The 24,903-nt window shown below is 46.0% G+C and overlaps 4 protein-coding genes across 6 annotated transcripts in view; 2 read left to right on the forward strand and 2 right to left on the reverse strand.

The window, feature by feature from the left end:
- The window catches only part of LOC142159906 (uncharacterized), a 543,776-nt gene that overhangs the window by 351,276 nt on the left and 167,597 nt on the right, over window positions 1-24,903 (reverse strand). The window lies entirely within an intron of this gene.
- Window positions 1-24,903, forward strand: part of LOC142159880 (uncharacterized) — a 51,685-nt gene that overhangs the window by 21,602 nt on the left and 5,180 nt on the right. Inside the window, exons 7-8 of the mRNA XM_075214729.1 lie at window positions 20,653-20,720; window positions 20,896-21,016. Of these exons, the coding sequence (XP_075070830.1) occupies window positions 20,653-20,720; window positions 20,896-21,016 (189 nt within the window). The remainder of the gene's footprint in view (window positions 1-20,652; window positions 20,721-20,895; window positions 21,017-24,903) is intronic.
- LOC142159951 (uncharacterized) lies at window positions 621-8,405 on the reverse strand. 3 transcript variants are annotated; one of them, XM_075214859.1, is made up of 6 exons: window positions 7,575-8,405; window positions 5,794-5,933; window positions 4,163-4,542; window positions 3,805-3,893; window positions 3,247-3,358; window positions 621-1,517 (listed from the first exon to the last, which is right to left on the reverse strand). In XM_075214859.1, the coding sequence occupies exons 3-6, from the start codon at window positions 4,245-4,247 to the stop codon at window positions 697-699; spliced, it is 1,107 nt and encodes a 368-aa protein (XP_075070960.1). In that variant the 5' UTR covers window positions 4,248-4,542; window positions 5,794-5,933; window positions 7,575-8,405; the 3' UTR covers window positions 621-696. The 3 variants fall into 3 exon arrangements, with proteins under 3 accessions (XP_075070960.1, XP_075070958.1, XP_075070959.1); XM_075214857.1 differs by having other exon boundaries at window positions 621-1,520; XM_075214858.1 differs by lacking the exon at window positions 7,575-8,405 and adding an exon at window positions 6,099-6,846 and having other exon boundaries at window positions 621-1,520.
- LOC142159970 (gastrula zinc finger protein XlCGF66.1-like) lies at window positions 12,948-20,454 on the forward strand. Its single transcript, XM_075214881.1, has 5 exons — window positions 12,948-13,091; window positions 13,875-14,031; window positions 15,554-15,742; window positions 15,822-16,001; window positions 20,188-20,454. Exons 2-5 carry the CDS (start codon window positions 13,954-13,956, stop codon window positions 20,431-20,433), a joined length of 693 nt encoding a protein of 230 aa, XP_075070982.1. The 5' UTR covers window positions 12,948-13,091; window positions 13,875-13,953; the 3' UTR covers window positions 20,434-20,454.

Below are 24,903 nucleotides of genomic sequence, written 5' to 3' on the forward strand. Positions count from 1 at the left end.
TTCCTTCTTCATGACTCTACCTTCTCTAACCCACCAACTTCAGCTTCCTTCTTCATGACTCTACCTTCTCCAACACATTGACTTCAGCTTGGTCCTTCATGACCTGTCTTCTGAAGGACATGACTACATGGTTTTCCAATATAGCAATTGTGAAAATATCAGTATGTACATCACAAATTGAAGTTTCAAAAAGATATTCACAGCATCATCCTCCTTACTTAGGTGAGAGAAATAGAGAGTGCTCAACATACACCTATTGGAACTCTACCCGGTGCTCCAGGAATAGCCAGAAACAGGATAGAACTTATTGCTCAAAGTTGTGTCCTGATCTCAGACTGTATGACCTATTTATCACTCGATAGTAGTTTCAATAGTCAATCCTTCATTGACGCCTTGAGAGCAGTGCCACTTGAGTTCTTTATTCCACTTGAGTTCTTTAATTCCAAACCCTAATAACTACACGGCAAAGCTGATTTTCATTCTCCATTAATGGAGATTATATTTCAATTATATTGAAACAGAAAATAACAAAAGGACAACAGCTAAAAAAAAAAATAGTACAAAAGGACAACAGCTCATACCTCTTTATCACTATAAAGAAATGGGAAAAGAGGTCAAGGAAGGGTTTTTATCAGTTTATTTAATGAGATTTCTTCTTACAATAAGACACTTCCCACATACATGTAAAATGACATTTCACCTGTGTAAATGTGTGTGAATTAAACAATGTTTAGCGAGATGTGATTTCTGTCTGAAACATTTCCTACATTCAGAGCATGAAAATGGCTTCTCGCCTGTGTGAATTCTTTGATGTCTTACTAGAACTGATTTCTGAATAAATTGTTTCCCACAATCAGAACATGAAAATGGCTTCTCACCTGTGTGAATTCTCTGATGTGAAACAAGAGCTGATTTATCTGTAAAACAATTTCCACATTCGGAACATGAAAATGGCTTCTCACCCGTGTGAATTCTCTGATGTCTAACAAGCACTACTCTATCTCCAAAACATCTCCCACACTCGGTACACAGAAATGTCTTCTCACCTGTGTGAATTCTCCAATGTTTAAAAAGATCTGATTTCTGTGTAAAACATTTCCCACATTCGAAACATGGAAATGGCTTCTCACCTGTGTGAAACTTTTGATGTGCAACAAGAGATGATTTGTGTGCAAAACATTTCCCACATTCTGAACAAGGAAATGACTTCTCGCCCATGTGAGCTGACTGATGAGTATTAGGAGTTGTATCCTCTGCAAACCATACGCCACTTATAGAACAGGATAATATTTTATCACCTCTAAGAGCTGTACTATGTGTTACAATATCTGCATTATCAGGAGAACATTCCTCACAGGTAGAGGGATCAGATGTTATATCTGCACTGTGAAGTGCTGGAGATATATTTGGAGTAATGGGCTCTTCTCCAGGAGAATCTTGTGTGATGTTATCTTTTATTTTATACTCTGGAGATAAAATGAGATGTTCCTCCGAGTTATCCCTGCTGTTGTGTCCATCTGCTGGGAATAAAATAAATATTAATATGAATGAAACCGAAACCAGCTTATTTTTCTAATTAATACTCTCCTGAATTGCTCCCAAATAATAATCCAATAGTAAATTTGCACTTGCACCTGGTCTAGAAATTTATAGCAGAATTGGGTATTTTTCTGGGACTGCATGAAATCTCCAGATTCAACTCTCAGTGCACCGGATACGGGTTTTATAAATTTCCCTGTATATGTAATAAAATGATGAATGTATATATAAGATCATAAGTGTTTAAAATGTTCATTCAGGAATAACTTGCTTTCTTCATAATGATCTATTACAGAGGTAAAGTATATACAAGAATAATCGCTACAATGTACTGAAAACATACATATCTGGACATGAGATCAGTGATCTGAAATCAAGAAAAGCCTGAGCTATAGGCAGGTGAATATAAAGTGTAGTCAGGAGGAGCAGCCTATGGGAAGCCAGAGAATCAGATACGGAACATTAAGGCTCTTCCCCAGTAATAACACCTGCTGCTCAGACAAGGACTGTGTGTGACTGAGGGGTTTATATAATCAGACAACTCCCATGATTGGCCACAGGACCACGTGTTAAACAATGAAGAAATCAGGTCACACAGAGGACGCAGATAAACAAAACAGCAGAGAATACAAGAAGCAGCAGCTAATTTGTACAGTTATTGGCTATAATTGCAGAGAGCACAGTACAAACCCCAGAACAAGAGCCTAATTAGAGGACTAGATATGTGCACTGCTATGGAGACACACAGCAGTATACATGACATGATAATACCTCGGACAGAGCGGCTGTATGTACCTGTGAATGTTCTTCCATCAGACTTGTTACATTAAGCTCAGCCATCCATAGCATGATAGAGAAAGCAGGAATGTGCTGTGATTACTATTTATACAATGAGGGATCTCTTATATGTTCTAAGCCTAATGTTGCTGTAATATAGCAATAAACAGGCTGGTTCAATGGGAATCACAATATCCTTATACCATGGGATTAATATCTACCAATAGTGCTTGATTTTATGACATTCCCCAAAGATATAGAACACTGTATTCCAGCAGTGGGTGAGGCAGAGGGCACATTCTGTGTGGCACCACTGGCATGTGGAACTATCTGGGTAGAAGGTGGTACCCAGCCTCTTCCCCTTATTACTGATGGAGGCCTTGTGTATCAATAAGAACATCTCAGACTATTGATTATATGAAAAAGTCTCCCGACAACTTGTTTCCACTTTCTAACACAATCCCACAATATTCCCTACTTTGTACAAAACCCTTCAGAAAATGTTTGGTATTTTTTGGTAGAACGTGAGCAAAAGTGAGTCCAGAAATTCTCCTCCAAGTCCTATGGATTAGCAGTAGATGGTGCCAAGGCCAATGAGAAACCTCCACTCCATGGGGACTCAGAAGAAGTCGCCAATGTTCTCTTCAGCAGGATCGTGTTTCTGGGCTGTAGGATGATGGATCCCTGCACTAGCTTTGGCCATGATCAGACTAACTCTGTAACTACGCTGTTGTACCAGGATAGGTGTATTAACTAAACCTGTGTCCTCATAGTGACATGATGTGAGGAGGAGAGCAGGAGTCTATAGGGAATGATGGCTCCTGACTCCCCCACTGGGCAGATATGTTCTCTTCATTCATATAAGAGATTGTTGTAGTGACTGAACAAGGAGATTATGATTATGTTCTGTATTTAGTGCTTATTACTCACCTGTGGTGATATCTGTAGGGATTTCCTCCTCCTTACACTGCTGATCACCCCTCACATACGTCTCTTCTTCTCCCTCTATATCTTCTATTTTAGTATCAATCAGATTTTCAACCTGAATAGCCCAGAAGAAAATTAAATTAAGATGATTCAATAGGGTCCGATTTAATGAACGGAGAGTAAACAAAGAATATCAGAGTATAAGTATTGGCAGAACCTATGGGCCGAAGTCTGTAATAGGTGTTAGTGGAATGTGAGAAGGATGTTAGGCCACACGTTTGCAGTACAATGCACATCAAGCTCCGTGTATAGTGACACATTCCCAGACACATACACAGCTTATACGCTGCTCGTTAAACCACTGAGAGCCGGATACGGGGGCATAGAGGGGACGTACGCGCAGCAGCGATCCGCCGCTGCCGCACTACTGGCACCTAGACCACCGGGACGGACAGAGACTGAGAATAGCGCTTCTTTTTAACAATAAGATCCACACAGCTGCTCTACATGTCATATAGTGCAGTCACTTTGGTATTTGCTGAAACCCTGAATCCCACCTACCTGTGGGATACTGTGATTTCCATCTGTATGATCCTGTGAATAGAGAGGACGGGGGCATTTCTCTGGGGTATTTATGTTATTGGATCCATCTGTAAGAAAACAAAACACAAAATAGCTTATTTACTGTCATTATACTAAGGAACAGAATTTGCACTGAATGACAGCAGCAAATGGGCAATTACCTTTTATCTGTCTACTGAAAATACTTGGCTGGTTGTTGTGTTTCAGTGCAAGTTACTCACCAAAATGCGAATTTAGAGTGTGAAACCATTGTTTATTGGTGAATGTCAGATGATGTGTATCTAGGTGCTTCTGAAAACTGCTCTCTCCTTTACAATTAATGTAAGTCTCCTCTTACCCAGTGATGTGAGGGGCCGGTGATTCTCCATCATCACGTCCTTGTACTGATCCTTGTGTCCTTCTAAATACTCCCACTCCTCCATGGAGAAATAGACAGTGACATCCTGACACCTTATAGGAACCTGACACACACAATGATACAGTCATCACCCAGACACGTCCCCTGGTGTTACTGTATAATGTCCCATTCCCAGCAGTCACCTCTCCAGTCAGCAGCTGAATGATCTTGTTGGTGAGTTCTAGAATCCTCTGGTCATTGTTTCTCTCATGTATCAGTGAGTGAGGTGGAGGCACCGTGATGGGACTCTGGGTCCTGCTCCGGGGATGGATGCTGGGTGTCACACACTCACCAGATGTCTTCTTCACTACTGTGTAATCCTGTGTATTGAGAGAAGCATCAATAAAAGTTAAAGAAAAACACCACCTATGTGGAGGTGGTTTTTCAGGGGTTAAATATAAAAAAAATTGACGAGATAATTTTTACAAGTATAATTTGCTATATACACTTTCTAGTAACTTTGCAATAGAGCAAAAACTGAAAACCTCAAAACTTCATGACTGCATCAGGGATAGAAATGAGAACATGGGATAGAAATGAGAACATATTGGGCCTGATTCATTAAGGAAAGGAAAGCAAAAAAGATTAGTAACTTTGCACCTTGACAAAACCATGCTGCATGGGAAGGGGTAGGGTATATCCTAGATCAACTTTAAATTTCAACATAAAGCTATCAAGTATTTGTGTGCTACATGAAAAAATAGCCAGTATTTAACTTTTGTGCAAAATAATAAACTAAAATGCACCCCTTGCATTGTAACATGGTTTTGTCCAGGAAAAACGTACCCATTTTTTTGCCTTACTTTCATTAATGAATCAGGTCCACTGTGTACAATACAATATATCCCAGCTTCTGTGAGGAACTTGGGACTGATACATTTATCAGAGACTGTCTACCTGCTGCTCGGTTACAGCTGTACAGATGAGAAGACTGAGGTTGAGTCGAAAGTACCACAGGGAGAACCAGAAAGCAGAGGCTCATGGGAAGAATAAACTGTACAAACACCATAGCAGGAAACGTTCTTCATCCCGCTACAAAACTTTATTTACATTATGGACAAAGAGCTGTGCGCATGGGATTATTATTAATACCCTTTATCCATTGGGCGCCGCAAGATGTCCGCAACGCAGTACAGATTACAAACAATAAGACCGTACAATCTATAACAGTACAGTACAATATACAAGTAACACTATAACCCTTAAAGCTCTCAGCACAGCTAGTAGTATCCAGCTATAGAAAGACTGGAAGGGGAAGAGGGTGCAGGGTGTATTTGGCACAAGCTGAGAACCTGTGCCCAAAAGTGTGGGCGCAGGTTATATATATATATATATATATATATATATATATATCTCTCCTAGGTTTGCGTTTAGTGGCCCACACATAACACGTACAATTACACCACCATGCATCCAGCATTAATGTATGCCTGGGAACAGTTTTAAAATGTTGGCAATAACGAATAATATTATCACTGACACTCCCAAAATCCCTCACTTCTCCAGTCAGGTTCCTGTTTTATTAATAGAGATAATAGTGATGTCACTGTGATATTCCCAGAATCCCTCACCTCTCCAGTCAGCAGGTAGATGATCTCCAGGGTGAGATGTAATATCCTCTCAGTCATGTGACTCCTGTCCTTCTCCATCCTCAGTGAATCAGGGATTTATACAGGACGGGTTGAACGTGATTTCTAGTAAAGACTCTCAGCTGTTTAGGAACAAATGTAATAATTATAAAAAAACATCACAGAACATACATGGAACACTGAGTGACCATTAAATCTCCTCTTCTCCCTGAGACCTGGTCAGTGTTTCTCAGAAGTTCCTCTGATCTGACTTCATACGATCAGTCACATAATGCTGTATTGCTGACTGTTACACCAATGGATCTTTTGTGGTCAGAAGTATTGGTCCTTCCACACACCTCCATTCATAAGTAGTGCGGGGACCCCGGCCTCAATTCATAAGAAGTGTGGGGACCCCGGCCTCAATTCATAAGTAGTGCGGGGACCATTGCCTCAATTCATAAGTAGTGTGGGGACCATGGCCTCAATTCATAAGTAGTGTGGGGACCATGGCCTCAATTCATAAGCAGTGTGGGGACAGGAGGAGATTCACAGCAGAGAAAATAAGGGGAAATATAAAATGTGCAGGAAGATCTTTCTCCAGGGTTAGGGGTAGATGCCCACAGAGCAGGGGCACAGACAACACGAGGGTCAGCACTGGCCTTACAAAGGGGTAAAGATACATGAATAGGGTAGTCAGGAATATCTAGCAGAGGCAGTGATTAATATCACAGTAATTATAGCAGCACCTGTTGTGGGAGGGGTAGAAATGACTGAGATCATGGTGATGTCAGTAGTAATTAGCAGATTATGAGAACTTATCATCTTCCGCTGAATCTTGGTGAGTGCCCAGTAGGTGCCTCGCTCTCTGCTGCCTCACTCCTGGTGATCCCCCAACTCTCACATTAATAGGGGTCATAAGCTGTGTAAGTGTGTGACATTATCACTGAAGAACTGTAATCATCAACTTTCCTTTTTCTTCCTGTGTTCCAACTGTTGGATAATGGGTTTCTGGATAAAGATCCTCGTGTACAAGTTTAATGCATAAAGGTGGTAGAAAAATATATGAGGTTTTAAATCATACCTACTGTCCTGGGAATGTCCTGGGAACTCCAGAATCTCCATACTTTGTACTAAATAAGTCATGTTGAGCTCTACCTGTCACTAAGTATATCTGAGCCCCCACCTTCCCTAACCATTATTAGTAAGTGAATCCTCCCTCTGGGTCGCTGCTGAGTGACAGCTCAGCTGTTCTCTGAACTACACTGATCTCCAGCAGACAATCAGTGATCATTACAGGACAGGAAACTGAATAACCTGACAGCACTGGAGAAGCCGGAGGAAAGAATATTTCTAACAAGGGCAGAGAGAGGAAGGAGCCGCTGTACACTTTATGGAGGAGTATCATCACCATTTATCTATTTAACAGCTCAACTTACGCAGTGCTGTGCAGAGGATATTTGTCATTTGCAACAGTCCCTGCTCCATTGGAGCTTACACTCTAAATTCCCTAACACACAGACTAGTGTTAATTTTGTCAGCAGCCAATTAACCTACCAGTATGTTTATGTAGTGTGGGAGGAAACCGAAGCACCCGGAGGAAACCCACGCAAACACGTGGAGAACATACAAACACCACACAAATAAGGCCATGGTCGGGAATCGAGCTCATGACCCCAGTGCTGTGAGGCAAAGCCAACACTTTATGTAGGATACCACACACCTGATACACACTGATCACTATACACAGGTCACACTGACATTACACACAAGATAGTAATTACCTATTAAATCCAGGAATTGATGGGATCTCTAACAGTAGAAGATAAAGTCCCTCCAGATCGTTCCCTTCCTAGTCTCTCACATGAACACCAGAGCTACTGGAATCAAATGACATAATTAAACCTGCCTGTATGTTGGACATTTTTCTGAAGACCAACTTTCGCAGAGAAACAAGTATTGTTCTACAAGAAAATGGCGCCTACACTGAAGACAGTTTTTAATAATGCGCCTACCACTGATATCTAATCTAAAGAATGAATGTCAAATCTTTATCTATACGTTACGATTGGTTCACAAAAGCCATTTTATGTAGAACATTGTCTTCAACAAAATGGCCGCCGCACTGATCTATGACGGACATAAATGTGTAATAATCCGTGGTGTTATGTAAGACCTACATTACCCATGATCCTCTGCTCCTGACGTATGATGATGTTACTGCCGCACTGTGTGTACAGGACATGTGAGCAGCGGGTTCTGCCTGTTATGTACATTACCTCAGTGTCCTTATATTATCTCTTTACACCCTGACAGATCCCACAGTACAACTTCCTGTCTGTATCATATAGTTCTCAGTGTCCTCTTCTATCCTCATTGTTTTATCATTTATTATGTGTTATAGTGGAATGTGTAACATACAGATGTAATGTTCTCTGTATCAGTCTTACTGTGATCACTGCCCGGCCACTACCAGAGGGACAGCCGCCATGTTATCTGTGTGCCCCGGCCACTACCAGAGGGACAGCCGCCATGTTATCCGTGTGCCCCGGCCACTACCAGAGGGACAGCCGCCATGTTATCCGTGTGCCCCGGCCACTACCAGAGGGACAGCCGCCGTGTCATCTGTGTGCCCCGGCCACTACCAGAGGGACAGCCGCCGTGTTATCTGTGTGCCCCGGCCACTACCAGAGGGACAGCCGCCATGTTATCTGTGTGCCCCGGCCACTACCAGAGGGACAGCCGCCATGTTATCTGTGTGCCCCGGCCACTACCAGAGGGACAGCCGCCGTGTTATCTGTGTGCCCCGGCCACTACCAGAGGGACAGCCGCCGTGTTATCTGTGTGCCCCGGGCCACTACCAGAGGGACAGCCGCCATGTTATCTGTGTGCCCCGGCCACTACCAGAGGGACAGCCGCCGTGTTATCTGTGTGCCCCGGCCACTACCAGAGGGACAGCCGCCGTGTTATCTGTGTGCCCCGGCCACTACCAGAGGGACAGCCGCCGTGTTATCTGTGTGCCCCGGCCACTACCAGAGGGACAGCCGCCGTGTTATCTGTGTGCCCCGGCCACTACCAGAGGGACAGCCGCCGTGTTATCTGTGTGCCCCGGGCCACTACCAGAGAGACAGCCGCCATGTTATCTGTGTGCCCCGGCCACTACCAGAGGGACAGCCGCCATGTTATCTGTGTGCACCGGCCACTACCAGAGGGACAGCCGCCGTGTTATCTGTGTGCCCCGGCCACTACCAGAGGGACAGCCGCCGTGTTATCTGTGTGCCCCGGCCACTACCAGAGGGACAGCCGCCGTGTTATCTGTGTGCCCCGGCCACTACCAGAGGGACAGCCGCCGTGTTATCTGTGTGCCCCGGCCACTACCAGAGGGACAGCCGCCGTGTTATCTGTGTGCCCCGGCCACTACCAGAGGGACAGCCGCCGTGTTATCTGTGTGCCCCAACCACTACCAGAGGGACAGCCGCCGTGTTATCTGTGTGCCCCGGCCACTACCAGAGGGACAGCCGCCGTGTTATCTGTGTGCCCCGGCCACTACCAGAGGGACAGCCGCCATGTTATCTGTGTGGGACACTTACTATATGTTTTACCTCTGAGGTGTATTCCCATCTAATGCAAACTCCTCATCCTGCCCAGTGATGGAGACGGGACGGGGATGACGCTATTCACCGCAAATTGCAACATATCCCCTCCACCATGCCGCTATGTATCATAGCCTAAGTATCACCAGAACAATATGGCAACCGGTATGCTCCGCTAATAACTATTATTCTTTCCCAAAGCTATCCTGTATGGTCCTTTTGTGTTATCCCCAGATAAATGCTCCATGTTACGTTTCCCCATCAGGTTCTTTCTTACTGTACATCCATTTAGTCCTGTGTTCCCCGAGTCATTCTACCCTGAGAACTCCAGGGAAGATTTGGGACTGTGGTGAGACCGCACTCAGACACCACCTATAACCACTCCTACCATATAATGGGTAGGCTCTAGGGGTTACATAGGGTCAGTGTAATTCCTATTCTTCTACATGTTAAAGTAAAGGGAATTTAGATTGTAAGCTCCAATGGGGCAGGGACTGATGTGAATGAGTTCTCTGTACAGCGCTGCGGAGTTAGTGGCTGCTGCTGCTGATGATTTTGCCAAAATACTTCCAGGGGACTTGCCCCAGGGTTTGGCTTCCCCTCAAGCAGAAATCGGCTCCAGATGGTGGGCAGCAGTCCTCGTGCTCCCTCATCTGGACCTCTTCGAGCTCAGGATGCTTCTTTTTAAGCTGGGTCTCCAGGAAGTGCCTCTTACAGCTACAGAACCAAGGCTGCCGGCGGGGTGCCTACCCACTAAACCACCATGGATCAGGGGGACACCATGGCATTGCGGTGCTGCAGTCCCTACAAATGGAAACCGGAGGAGCAATGCGACACCGCCAGAGGAATCCCCAGATCAGCACTGGACCACCAGGGAAAGGCTGCATAATTTTGTTAAATATTTTTAGAATATACATTTGGGCACATTTAAAATACATTTGAAGAGACACATCTCTAACTATATACATCCTTCTCCCAGTGGGCTGCACCGGGACTTAACCCATTTGGCGCTGCGTGCTGGACTCTAACCGGCGCTGTATCGCCTCACAGGGGGGGGTGCTATGGGCAGGCGTGGACATGTGAAGGGGGTGCTGGGGGTCAGGCTTGGACGTGTGAGGGGGGAGCCTGGGGTCTGGCGTGGACGTGTAAGGGGGGGTGCCGGGGGTCAGGTGTGGACGTGTAAGGGGGGGTGCCGGGGGTCAGGCGTGGACGTGTGAGAGGGGGTGCTGTGGGCAGACGCGGACATGTGAAGGGGGTGATGAGGGCAGGTGTGGACATGTGTGGGGGGGTGCTGAGGGCAGGTGTGGACATGTGTGGGGGGGTGCTGAGGGCAGGTGTGGACATGTGTGGGGGGGTGCTGAGGGCAGGTGTGGACATGTGTGGGGGGGTGCTGAGGGCAGGCGTGGACATGTGTGGGGGGGTGCTGAGGGCAGGCGTGGACGTGTGAGGGGGGGTGCTGAGGGCAGGCGTGGACGTGTGAGGGGGGGTGCTGAGGGCAGGTGTGGACGTGTGAGGGGGGGTGCTGAGGGCAGGTGTGGACGTGTGAGGGGGGGGGTGCTGAGGGCAGGTGTGGACGTGTGAGGGGGTGTGCTGAGGGCAGGTGTGGACATGTGAGGGGGTGTGCTGAGGGCAGGTGTGGACGTGTGAGGGGGGGTGCTGAGGGCAGGTGTGGACGTGTGAGGGGGGGGGTGCTGAGGGCAGGTGTGGACGTGTGAGGGGGGGTGCTGAGGGCAGGTGTGGACATGTGAGGGGGTGTGCTGAGGGCAGGTGTGGACGTGTGAGGGGGGGTGCTGAGGGCAGGTGTGGACATGTGAGGGGGGGTGCTGAGGGCAGGTGTGGACATGTGAGGGGGGGTGCTGAGGGCAGGTGTGGACATGTGAGGGGGGGTGCTGAGGGCAGGTGTGGACATGTGAGGGGGGGTGCTGAGGGCAGGTGTGGACATGTGAGGGGGGGGGGGGTGCCGGGGGTCAGGCGTGGACGTGTGAGGGGGGGTGCCGGAGGGCAGGTGTGGACGTGTGAGGGGGGGTGCTGAGGGCAGGTGTGGACGTGTGAGGGGGGGTGCTGAGGGCAGGTGTGGACATGGGAGGGGGGGTGCTGAGGGCAGGTGTGGACATGTGAGGGGGGGTGCTGAGGGCAGGTGTGGACATGTGAGGGGGGGTGCTGAGGGCAGGTGTGGACATGTGAGGGGGGGTGCTGAGGGCAGGTGTGGACATGTGAGGGGGGGTGCTGAGGGCAGGTGTGGACATGTGAGGGGGGGGGGGTGCCGGGGGTCAGGCGTGGACATGTGAGGGGGGGTGCTGAGGGCAGGTGTGGACATGTGAGGGGGGGTGCTGAGGGCAGGTGTGGACATGTGAGGGGGGGTGCTGAGGGCAGGTGTGGACATGTGAGGGGGGGGGGGGGGGTGTGCCGGGGGTCAGGCGTGGACGTGTGAGGGGGGGTGCCGGGGGGCAGGTGTGGACATGGGAGGGGGGGTGCTGAGGGCAGGTGTGGACATGTGAGGGGGGGTGCTGAGGGCAGGTGTGGACATGTGAGGGGGGGGTGCTGAGGGCAGGTGTGGACATGTGAGGGGGGGTGCTGAGGGCAGGTGTGGACATGTGAGGGGGGGGGGGTGCCGGGGGTCAGGCGTGGACATGTGAGGGGGGGTGCTGAGGGCAGGTGTGGACATGTGAGGGGGGGTGCTGAGGGCAGGTGTGGACATGTGAGGGGGGGGGGTGCCGGGGGTCAGGCGTGGACATGTGAGGGGGGGGTGCTGAGGGCAGGTGTGGACATGTGAGGGGGGGGGGGTGCCGGGGGTCAGGCGTGGACATGTGAGGGGGGGGTGCTGAGGGCAGGTGTGGACATGGGAGGGGGGGGTGCTGAGGGCAGGTGTGGACATGTGAGGGGGGGGGGTGCCGGGGGTCAGGCGTGGATGTGTGAGGGGGTGTGCTGAGGGCAGGCGTGGATGTGTGAGGGGGGGTGCTGAGGGCAGGTGTGGACATGTGAGGGGGTGTGCTGAGGGCAGGTGTGGACATGGGAGGGGGGGTGCTGAGGGCAGGTGTGGACATGTGAGGGGGGGTGCTGAGGGCAGGTGTGGACATGTGAGGGGGGGTGCTGAGGGCAGGTGTGGACATGTGAGGGGGGGGGTGCCGGGGGTCAGGCGTGGACATGTGAGGGGGGGTGCTGAGGGCAGGTGTGGACATGGGAGGGGGGGGGGGGGTGCTGAGGGCAGGTGTGGACATGGGAGGGGGGGGGGGGGGTGCTGAGGGCAGGTGTGGACATGTCATGTGAGGGTTAATTGTTGGTTAGGAGGGCGCGCGAAGGTAAATCTAAGTGAGCCGAAGAAAGGACGTGAGGAAGTCAGACGGGCGGGCCGGGAAATAAGATGAGGATAATATGGTGGATGGGACGAGTCACGTAAGATAAAGGCTGGAGAATAAGCATAGAGAGAAACCGCCGGTGTCCGGGAGGGGAAATGAGGGATCAGAGGTCAAATAATTACTTCTATACTGGCGTCATTTTACTGAGGACAGTGCGGGTTTCACAAGCGACGTTGGTCTTCAGTAAAATGGCCGACATGTGAGTATATTTACACGTTTTTATAGAGTAACTCTAGTGTTTTCGTAAAATAATACAAACATCCCAGATAACTTTACATGAGATAGGACAGAGACTCAATCTCCCAGAACACCAGTAACTGGAATAAAGTCCTATTATCAGGTGTAATATTAGGTGAGGAGGAAGTAGGTGGGCAGGATTGTGTATGTGTGTGATGTACCTGTGACCTGTGTATAGTGATCAGTGTGTAATGTCAGTGTGACCTGTGTATAGTGATCTGTGTGTATCAGGTGTGTGATATCGGTGTGACCTGTGTATAGTGATCAGGTGTGTGACCTGTGTATAGTGATCAGTGTGTATCAGGTGTGTGACCTGTGTATAGTGATCAGTGTGTATCAGGTGTGTGATATCAGTGTGACCTGTGTATAGTGATCTGTGTGTATCAGGTGTGTGATATCGGTGTGACCTGTGTATAGTGATCAGTGTGTAGCAGGTGTGTGACCTGTGTATAGTGATCAGTGTGTATCAGATGTGTGATATCAGTGTGACCTGTGTATAGTGATCAGTGTGTATCAGGTGTGTGATATCACTGTGACCTGTGTATAGTGATCAGTGTGTATCAGGTGTGTGATATCATTGTGACCTGTGTATAGTGATCAGTGTGTGTCAGGTGGCTAAAAGCGACATCAGGCGGCGGAAGAATTCCTGCACCGTAAATTCCAAGGCTGTAGTTAAAATTAACTCTAAATCACACCCTATAGGTCAGGTAAGACCAAGGCTACTGGCCCAGTGAGGATCACTGGTTCCACCTTATGAAGCTTTATCAGGGGAACGTCCAAGAAAAACTTGCCAGGGCTCTAAGGCTCATGGGAAAGAGAAGTGCTTTAATGATCACTTAGGGTTTCATATTTCAATATGTTACATGTGTACTCAGTTGTATTTATTATTTATTTCTAGATAATTGAACTGTGAACAGAGTCTGTAGATGTTACGTGAAGGTGACCCCCGTCCTGTATAAATCCCTGATTCACTGAGGATGGACAAGGACAGGAGTCACATGACTGAGAGGATTTTACATCTCACCCTGGAGATCATCTACCTGCTGACTGGAGAGGTGAGGGATTCTGGGATTGTCATAGTGACATCACTACTCATCATTGCCAACATTTAAATATAAAATTCCAGGGACTCTTTGGTCTGTACCTATAGACAGAGCCGTAACTAGTGATGTGCAAGAGGGGTGGCTGCCCAGGGCACATTGCTGAAGGGGGGCGCAGTTTATAAGTATTTTAGGTGAATTTGTTTAAAATTGTAGGCTAGGGGGGTGGCATAATCCTTCTTGCCCCACAAGCTAAAATTTTAAATTACGGCTCTGCAGGCCATGGACATCTATTTATGCATTTTGGGTTTGGAGCACTTTATGCCCATAAAGGACATTTACCAAACATCACATGACCACTTAAATAATAAAATTGCATTGTTTTTGTATTTAAGAAACTTTTTTTTTTTTTTTATAAAGAGCATCAATAGAAATTGAAAATGGCATCTCCAGGAGTTGGTACTGGACAATTTTAAACATATTAAAACCTATGGACACATTTTCAAAGACAGTGGGCAACTATATTCACTACAATGGGGTCTGGTAGAGTGTGTTTTGTACTGCACATGCCCACAAAGAAAGTGTACACCTACGTCCGTATGTAGATCTGACACTTGTGCCTTCTTACTGTTAGAGAGGCGGAATGAGGGGAGGGAACGCACAGTGTGTTCGTGTAATTGCGAGTGAGACATGGAGACACCTGTCAGTTGCTGTATCACTGGTGGGTGCCTGAGGGCTGTGGCAATTACCCGCCCTGATGATGACGACAGCTGCTATCACTAGCCTCTGAAGCTAATAGTGCTTTCTTCTTTGCTTGTGCCTATATTCTATAATTTTGTGGGTTTATTTTAGAATACATTTCTTGCTACTTTCTTTCGTGCACAAGAAAGAAGATTATAGGTGGCACAATGGTTAGCATTGTGGCCTCACAGCACATGGGTCAGGAGTTTGTATGTTCTGTCCGTGTTTTCGTGGGTTTTCCCTGGGTGCTCTGATTTGCTCTCACTCTTCAGAAACATACTAGAAGGTTAATTGGCTGCTGACTAAAATGGACTTTAGTCTGTATGTATTAGGGAATTTAAACTAAGCTCCAGCGTGGCAGGGACATATGTGACTATATAGACTATTGCCTAATTAATATTCTATGTACAGAGCATAATATGGTGGCGCTCAATAAATATACACTAATAATACATGCTTTATTATATATGTTTTATTTAATTCAAACTTAATACTGAATGTGTTTTTCGCTATCAAAACAAATGTTAAAATTATTCTTGTATTTATGACATGGTTGGGTGTAGTGTATCTGATGTGCACCTGATGTAAACCTGTCATATATGTACCTGGTGCAGAGATGGACGCATCTTGCTCCGCATATGAACATAAATAAGCTCTTATTATTCGTGGGTTTTTATGCATATTCTTCCAACTCATCATCATCCCCTTTATATCTGTTTATCAAATTGAAGTGCTAAAAAAACTACTCTACAAACTTTGAGTTTTCATTTAATTTTATTTATGTCTCAATACACAGGATTACACAGTAGTGAAGACACCAGGGAAGCGAGTGACACCCAGTAGCCGTCCCTGTGTGTCAGGAGGACTGAGCAGGACCCAGAGTCCCATCACGGTGTCTCCACCTCACTCACTGATACATGAGAGAAACAATGACCAGAGGATTCTAGAACTCACCAACAAGATCATTCAGCTGCTGACTGGAGAGGTGACTGCTGGGAATGGGACATTATACAGTAACACCAGGGGATGTGTCTGGGTGATGACTGTATCATTGTGTGTGTCAGGTTCCTATAAGGTGTCAGGATGTCACTGTCTATTTCTCCATGGAGGAGTGGGAGTATTTAGAAGGACACAAGGATCTGTACAAGGACATGATGATGGAGAATCACCAGACTTTGAAGATGGATATGATTGCTAGGATATTAAATCTCTCCATGGACATCATCCATCTGCTGACTAGAGAGGTGAGGGATTCTGGGAATGTCACATCACTCTTGTATATAACAGAGGGCTGTATAACATAGTTACAAAGATCACTGGTGATGAAGTGGTGAAGGAAGATTTTGAAGAATTCTTTTAACATGTAACATTTTCTTTCTGTTTGTTGTTGTTTTTTCCCCCCAATCAAATGTTCTTTCTCAGGCATCCATTGGGGTAAACCAGGGAAACATTGTGTTTGTGGGGAAGGGGGGGAGGGGTATTGAGTAGGGACTCGGTGTGTGGGCACTTTGATACTTCCTAAAAGTTCACCGTAGCTTCTCCCCCTCTATAACTCCCCCTTCCTGTTAGGTTTCAGTTTTGTTTAAGTGTCCAGCGAGGCAGGGTATGTTTTATAACTGGTGCTAAGAGCGCTCTTTCTTTCTTATCTTCTTCCCAGCTGGATGATTTGATGGGTGAGGCTTGGAACTAACCAGACCGGAAGTTTCAGGTGTCCTGTAGACTGCAGTCCTTTGTTATCATCTGAGGGTATTAGGAAATGGAAAACGTCCCCCTAAGGTGGACGCACCTGTTGCACAGTTGTCTAAGACAACTATCATTCCCATTCCCAGTGCAGCCATGATTAAAGATGGGGTAGACCATAAGGTTGAGGGCATCCTTAAATCAATTTTCATAGTGGCTGGAGCCTCTTTAAGATCTGCCTTGGCTTCTGCTTGGGTGGATAAAGCTACTGAACAATGGTCAGAACAGCATTCTGAGGGCTTGTTAGCTCGCAAGCCAGGATCTGAATTGCTTCCCTTTGTACCCTGGATGCGGGACTGATTGTGGCACAGATCTCTGCGGTCTCGGTTCTTCGAACCCTCTGGCTTAAGGCCTGGGAAACTGATGTGGAGTCTAAGAAGACAATTGTGTCGCTTCACTTTTCTGGTGGTTGTCTTATTTGGGCCCGAGCTTGATACCATTATTAGTCAGAAGACAGGTGGAAAAAGTGCTTTTCTTCCTGTTAATGCTCCAAAATCCAAAGTGTAGAGGTTTCACTCCTTTCAATTTCCTGGTAGAGCGCGGAATCATGACTCCAGAGGGCTGTCTTCTGCGCACAGCGGTGGTTTGCAGCATGAGAGTCATGCCTGAACTGCTAGACATTCGGCAGCCAAGTCTGCCGACAAGCAATTGTCATGACAGGCGTTCTGCACATCCAAGATCAGCTGTGATGGGAGCCTGTCTATTCCTCTTGTGGGATCAGTGATTTCAGTCTACCACAGATGCCTGTGTGAGGGGGATTGGGGATATATGATAGAACTTGTCAGGTATCCCCCCAGACAGTTCCTTACCACAGGGCTTCCCAAAAATCGGATAGTGATGGTTATACCAGTTCCAGGTCATCAAAGATTTTTTGGGTTTTACTCTAACCTGTTTTTGGTTCAAAAACCGATGGTTCGTTGAGACCAATTCTGCACCTCAAATCTTTAAACACCCAGATACAGGTGCCCAAATTCAAGATGGAGTCTTTGATGTCAGCAATACACAGCATGGAACAGGACAAGTTCTTAGTGACTTTGAATATGAAGGACACCTATTTACATGTTCCAATCTGGGAAGGACATCAGTCCCTTCTCAGGTTTGCTGCTCAGTTCGAACTCTACCAGTTCCGGACTCTTCCCTTTGGACTCGCCACGGCCCCATTAGTCTTCACCAAGGTCATGGCTAAGGGACTGACTACCATTTCCAATCCCAATACTCTTCTCATGAAGGTGGAAGCAACATTGGTGCTTCTGTCCCTTGTCCAGGTGACGTCACAGACTCTGGAGTCCCACAGTTGGATTCTGAACTTCATGTCCACGTTGAATCCGTCCCAGCAGATGTTCTTTTGAGTCTCCTATTTCACACCCGCAAACACAGGCTGTTCATTCCGCCAGACAAGATTCAGGCCCTTCAAAAATGGTAAGGTTTCTCCTGGCTGTCAGACAGACTTCAGTACACTTCTGCATGAAGATTCTACGCAAGATGATATCAACTTTCAAGTCGGTCTAGTTTCAGTTTCATGCGAGGGAGTTTCAGCTGTCCTCTCAAAGTGAAACAGATCTCGCCTGTGTCTTTCCAGTCACTTGATTCATCTTTCCCCAAGGGTGTGTCAGTCACTCCTTTTGTGACTGCAGACAGAGAATCACTGCAGAGGTTGCCCATTTTCAATCTGGGATTAGACTTTGGTAATGATGGAAGCCAGTCTGAGGGGTTGGAGAGCTGTTTGTCTTCACGACCACTCTCAGAGTCTTTAAACTTTGGGGGAATCCACATTTTCAATCAGTGTGTTTGAACTGAGCTGCAAGTGGTGGTCTAGTGTCTGGTCAGTACCAAACATTTAGTGCAGGGCAAGGAAATTACAGTCATGGAGGTGGAATACCTCAATCACAAGGGTGGTATTGGGAATCCTCTAACCATGCGAGAGACACGCAGGATCTTCTGTGGGCCAAAAAAAACATGTTCAAGACATCCTCTTAGGGGTGGAGAATTAGGAGGCAGAATTTCTGTGCAGGCAGACTCTTCACCTCGGCGAATAGTCTCTGCACCCAGAGTCGTTTCATAAGATCATGGGCAGGTGGGATCAACTGGGTGTGGACATGATGGCGTCTCCGTAGAACCACAAGGCGTAGGTCTTCTGTTTCAGGGCAAGAGATCCCTGGGCGGTTTTGGTAAACACCATGTCCGTTTACCTGTTCTTTCCAATGGTCATGCTGCTGAGAGTCTTGAAGAAGGTAAGGAGAGAGGGTATCTCTCTTATTCTGGTGGCTCCAGTTTGGCCTTGAAGGGCTTGGTACACTAACGTCTTTTCCATGGCAGCAGGTCATTTGTGGCATCTGCTGCTCTGGCCAGGCCTTCTAAATCCAAGACTGTTTCTTCATCACGGTTTAGAAGAACTGGCTTTAACGGTGTGGCTGTTGAAGCCATGATCCTTTGAGCAAACAGATTGTTAGTGTGTGGTGCAAACCATGCTTAGGGCTCGTAAGCTAGGTTCGACAAAAAATTATCGTAGAGTCTGGATGACATAAAATTGCTGGACGCCGGTTTGCACGATAGCGCTCTTGGGGTTTAGTTGTCAGCTCTGTCTGCTTTCTTTTAAAGAAGACTGACGCTAATGCCGTATGTGCAAAATTTTTTACAGGGTATAACCTTCTTATGTTCCACCAGAGGCTCCTTGAGATCTGAACTTGGTGTTGAATGCTTTGCAGAAATTCCCTTTTGAACCCTTGGTCTCTGTTGATTTGAAATTCCTTGCATGAAAGACTGTCCATTTGTACGACATGAAGAGTTTCAGAGCTAGCAGCCTTGTCCTGCAAGTCTGTACTTTTTCATGAAGCTAGGACAGTTCTTCAGACCAAACCCTCCTTCCAACCGAAGGTGGTGTCCAGATCCCACATTAATTAAAACATTGTGATCCTGGCACTGACTAAGAATCGATCTTGAGACGGTGAGGACTCTCTTTGTTCTCTGGATGGGGTCAGAGCTTTGCAAACTTATGTGCGTAGGACTCAAGACATAAGCAGGACTGATTATCTTTTGTCCAGCCTCTATAGTTACCATTGCTAGATTTATTACGACTCTAATCCATCAGATTTATAGTGGAGCATGGTAGCCTGTTCCTAAGAATCTACGGGCTCACTCCACCAGGTTGGTGAGTGCTTTTTAGGCGGTAAGACGTGGCACCTCGACTGAGCAGCTGTGTCGGGAGGTCACCTGGTCTGTTCACACTTTTACCAGATTCTACAAGTTCAATGTGTTGTCATCCATTGATGCTAGTTTTGAAAGGTGCTTTTCTATGTTCCTTCTGAATGTTCCCACCCGTGTTGGCATCCCTAATCTTTCCCGGGACATACCCAATCTTTGGGACATCCCCAATCTTTCCCGGTGTCCCCCAGTGGATACCTGAGAAAATATGATTTTTATACATTTAAAACTCGCTGTACGCTTGAACCCTACAATATACCCTAATGTTTCCCGGAGTTCCCCAAATGTTTTAACATCTATTTGTTCTTTGCTACCTGAAAGATGTAGGTTGACTTACTGTATAACTGTACCCTTTATTTCTGGAGAAACTGGAAGTGGCTTTCATTATTCTTTTGCCTTTTTTTGAATCAACAGACAATGCAATGCTCTAATGACATGTTACATGTATGTATTGTTCACAAGGTAGAGTTTAATTAATTTTGTATATAGGATTACACAGTATTGAAGGAAACATCTGGATGGAGCAGGATCCAGATCCCCATCACGGAGCCTCCACCTCACTCACTGATACATGAGAGAAACAATGATCAGAGGATTCTAGAACTCACCAACAAGATCATTCAGCTGCTGACTGGAGAGGTGACTGCTGGGAATGGGACATTATACAGTAACACCAGGGGATGTGTCTGGGTGATGACTGTATCATTGTGTGTGTCAGGTTCCTATAAGGTGTGAGGATGTCACTGTCTATTTCTCCATGGAGGAGTGGGAGTATTTAGAAGGACACAAGGGTCTGTACAAGGACCTGATGATGGAGAATCACCGGCCCCTTACATCACTGGGTAAGAGGAGACTTTCATATATTGTAAAGGAGAGAGCAGTTATGGCCACCTAGATCCACATCATCTGATAATCACATATAAACACTGTATTCAGTCACTGTGTTTCCTACAGATGGATCCAGTAACAGAGATACCCCAGAGAGATGTCCTCTTCTTCTTGTTCCACTGGATCATACAAAGGTAAATCCCAATATCCCACAGGATTATCTGATAGATGGAATTGAGGGTATTGCCAAAGTGATCCTACACTATGTGATCTGTATAGAAGCTGTGTGGTTCTTATACACTAATGGTTTTTATATTTACTTTCAATTTAATACATCAGAAATGTGTGATTTTTTTTTTTTTTTTGTAGGCTATTCAGGATGAAGATCTGATTGATACTAAAGTAGAAGATATAAAGGGAGAAGAAGAGACGTATGTGAGGGGTGATCAGCAGTGTAAGGAGGAGGAAATCCCTACAGATATCAGCACAGGTGAGTAATAAGCACTAAAGACAGAAATAAACATATATTCTTACTGTTCAGTCACCACAACAATCTCCTAAATTAAAGAGGACAAAGTGTCTATCCAGTGGAGGAGTCAGGAACCATCATCCCCTATTAGACCCCAGGGGGTAAATGTATGAACATGCGGGTTCTTCAACACCCGCGTGTTCAGCGATTAAATTTCAAGCGGCGCTGCATTGTAAAGGGAAACTTCCCTTTACAATGCAGCGCCGCTTGAAATTTAATCGCTGAACACGCGGGTGTTGAAGAACCCGCATGTTCATACATTTACCCCCTGATCTCCTTCTCACATCATATCATTGTGCTACCAGGCAAGAAATGTGGCCAATCTCCTCTCCACACACACTCTGGTAATTTCCCACATAAAAGTACAATGGATGTGAGTCTGACCCCTGACACACTATAGGGATTCATTCACTAGCTGATGGTAAGAAACTCCATGTGAGTTTACCCAAGATCCTGCTGAGCACTACCACATGTGACATTACCCATGATCCTTCCTGTGCACTCATCGTTATAATATCTGTATGTGAATTACTTAGTAATGATTTATATTAACCTGCTTTTGCCTGAGCCAAGCCATATACTAACACTATATTATGAATATATATGGAATTACATGTAAACCGTTATGGGGGTGTTGTTTGACATGGAGCTGTGAGAATATGGGTTATTTAAGTTAATATAACTAGAGACAAATAAATTAAAAAAGTACAGTGCTGAGAATGGCCACCAGTACTTATATATATACTTCAATATAAAAAGAATTTGTGCCCATTTATTCTGTAGAGCATTTATGAGGTCAGGCACTGATGTTGGACGAGAAGGCCTGACTCACAATCTCCATTCCAGTTCATCTCAAAGGTGTTCGATGGGGTTGAGGTCAAGTTCTTCCACACTGAACTCATCAAACCATGTCTTTGTAATCCTTGCTTTGTGCACTGGGGCACAGTCTTGTTGGAATACAAATGGGCCTTCCCCAAACTGTTGCCACAAAGTTGGAAGCGTAGCATTGTCCAAAAGGACTTTGTATGCTGAAACATTAAGATTGCCCTTACCTAGAGATAAGGGACCTAGACCAAACCCTGAAAAACAGCCCCATTACATTATTCCTCCTCCACCAAACTTCACAGTTGGTATAATGTAGTCAGACAGGTAACGTTCTCCCGGCATCTGCCAAACCCAGACTCGCCTATCTGACTGCCAAAGAGAGAAGCGTGATTCGTCACTCCACAGAACACATTTCCACTGCTTCATGATCCAGTGTTGGTGTGCGTTACACCACTTCATTCGACGCCTGGTATTCGTTTTGATGATGTGAGGCTTGCATGCAGCTGCTCAGCCATGGAAACTCATTCCATTAGGCTCCTGACGCACAGTTTTTGTGCTTACATTAATGCCAGTGGAAGTTCGGAACTCTTCTGCTATGGAATCAGCAGAGCGTTGGTGACTTTTGCGCACCATGCGCCTTAGCAGTTGTTATAACGATCTGTGATTTTACGTGTTCTTCCGTTTTGTGGCTATTGTTCCTAAACGCTGTTACTTTCTAATAATATCACTTACAGTTGACCTTGGAATATTCAGCAGGGATGAAATTTCACAAACCGTCTTATTGCAAATGTGGCATCCATCACAGTACCACGCTTGATGTCGCTGAGCTCTTCAGAACGACCCATTTTGTATCACAAATGTTTGCAAATGTAGACTCCATGGCTAGGTGCTTGATTTTATACACCTCTGGCAACAGGTCTGATTGAAACACCTCAATTCAGTAATTAACAGGTGTGGCTAAATACTTTTGTCCATAGAGTGTGTGTGTGTGTATGTATGTATGTATGTATGTATGTGTATGTGTTTTAATATTGTATTAATATTTCCGTTGATATACTCTTCTCGGTACTACAATGTGTTAAATAGGTTTTTTTTTTTACATCATGTGTAAAACTTGTAGGGGGAAAGATCATCTTAATGGAACCAGCTTGAGATTGTCTATTGATCGTTCATAGAACTCAGAGGAGGATGCTGGGTGCTAGTTTTAGGGCTGCTTAAGCAGTCATCATATTTTAATCTATTTATTTGCCTTCACTGTAACCTGCATCTGTGCCTGGGGTTGCCTGGAACCTGCCCGCTCCCACCATGGGACTCCCTTTGAGGGTCCCAGTCTCTGCCACTGCAAATATTGACCAGGGTCCCCATGCCTCCAGCACCATCAGGCTTGCCCCACACTCCTGGCGAGAGGAGCTGGGTTTAAAGTCCCAGTTAGCCCTCGGGTTCCTAGTGCCAAGTGGAAGGGTCAGGTGGGGGCTCACTGTCCAGGCAGCCCCACACAAAGCGAGGATGGTGTGTGGGGGACCATCCTTATAGACTCCAGTCATCTTAGTGCTGGACCCTGGGGAAAGGGTGCTATCCTCTATCCAGCACCACATCCTTGGTCGGGCTTCCCTCAATCATAGGAGCAAGCCTGCAAAAAATAGATAGCCACTTTCCTTAGGGAATACACGGTATGGGGGGGGGGTTAATTGTTTGAGACTGTATTTTCTCCAACTGCTTTTATCCTGAACTTTGTGTCTGTTTTGCAGTCACAGTCAGCCCGTATATGTGCACTGCAGTTTTGCTTTGAGCATGGTGTCTAATTTGCATTGGACGCTGCTGCTTTGCTCTGAACTTTGTGTCTGTTTTACAGAGTATAGTCAACTTTTTATTGTTCACAGTAGCTTTTCTCTGAAGATTGCTTGTTTTGCAGCCCACTTGCATTATCCTCTGCAACTGTCCTTTATATCTTCACTCATCTTCCTATGATTGAATAAAAGGAGTACGTCCAGGAATAAGTCTGAGAAGGGGACATTTTTTTATAATTTATTTGTCCAGGCTCCTGTCCTTCACTTATGTCTGTTTGTGCATTTTCATTCAGTCTGATATTTATTGTGATATATATCGTTATCGTAATAAATTTAATACCACTATCATGGCGAATATATAACCCCACCCTAGCTTTGGCTCTGAGGCATGTTATATTGAGGGTTTTCTTTTGCAGCAAAATAGGAGATCATGTGCCAGGTTAGGCAGAACAGTTCCCTCTTCATGTTGATGGGGTTAGCATTACCATTTACTTAATTTTTTCCATCAAACTATGATGCAGCACAGAGCTCGTTGCCCATAATTAGAAATGGTGTAGTTTAATGAATCTACGTCCCACAAGGACCCCATATTGTATCACCTGGCTTATAAGTTGGTGTCCGTTATTATGAAAATACCAGTAGACCTACCCTTTCTGTCAATATTACCGGATAGGTGACATTTCTGTAGCCTATTACCATTACCACAGTGGGAGCTATGGTATAAAGTGATGGCAGCTACGTGATCAACTACCTGCAAACACAGGGAATCTGCCCACATGAGAAGAACTACACAAAGTATATAGTGTGTCACCCAAGCCAAATGTAGAGCGGTTAACAGCAAAGACTCTTGTACTACATTGTCTCATACCGGGTTGCACTCAACCTTTCGCTTACCTCACATACATTGGATGTGGGAACATATTTTCACACCCAGACAAATATTCGGATAAAAAAATACTTGATTTTATTACAAAAACACCAAACAGCTATAGCAATTTTAAGCAAGGGTTTACAGTGGTTGTAAGAGAACACAGCATAAAAGTACCGTACAACACTGATCGTCTCGCCAACCGTGAGGTATCTGCCTCATGCTTGGGCCATGGTACCACGAGTCCCTTCACGTTACTGCCGGGCTAACCAAAGGCCAAACTTGACAACCAACATCATGATGACCAAGTTCTCCAGATACAGCTTTTTATCCATCTCTGATTTCCCTCCGTCTCTGCACTCCCTGTT

The sequence above is a fragment of the Mixophyes fleayi genome, chromosome 6 (assembly GCF_038048845.1).
Source record: "Mixophyes fleayi isolate aMixFle1 chromosome 6, aMixFle1.hap1, whole genome shotgun sequence".
Taxonomy (NCBI): Eukaryota; Metazoa; Chordata; class Amphibia; order Anura; family Limnodynastidae; genus Mixophyes; species Mixophyes fleayi.

Bases quoted from the DNA above. Each gene is read 5' to 3' on its own strand.
- LOC142159951 (XM_075214857.1), bottom strand. From the start codon at position 4,247: ATGGAGGAGTGGGAGTATTTAGAAGGACACAAGGATCAGTACAAGGAC. The intron at 3,359-3,804 runs GTAGGTGGGATT...TGGGCTATTCAG, and splicing joins GAAATCACAGTATCCCACAG to GTTGAAAATCTGATTGATAC. The intron at 1,521-3,246 runs GTGAGTAATAAG...TTTTATTCCCAG, and splicing joins CCCTACAGATATCACCACAG to CAGATGGACACAACAGCAGG.
- LOC142159970 (XM_075214881.1), top strand. From the start codon at position 13,954: ATGGACAAGGACAGGAGTCACATGACTGAGAGGATTTTACATCTCACC. The intron at 14,032-15,553 runs GTGAGGGATTCT...CTCAATACACAG, and splicing joins TCTACCTGCTGACTGGAGAG to GATTACACAGTAGTGAAGAC. The intron at 15,743-15,821 runs GTGACTGCTGGG...TGTGTGTGTCAG, and splicing joins TTCAGCTGCTGACTGGAGAG to GTTCCTATAAGGTGTCAGGA.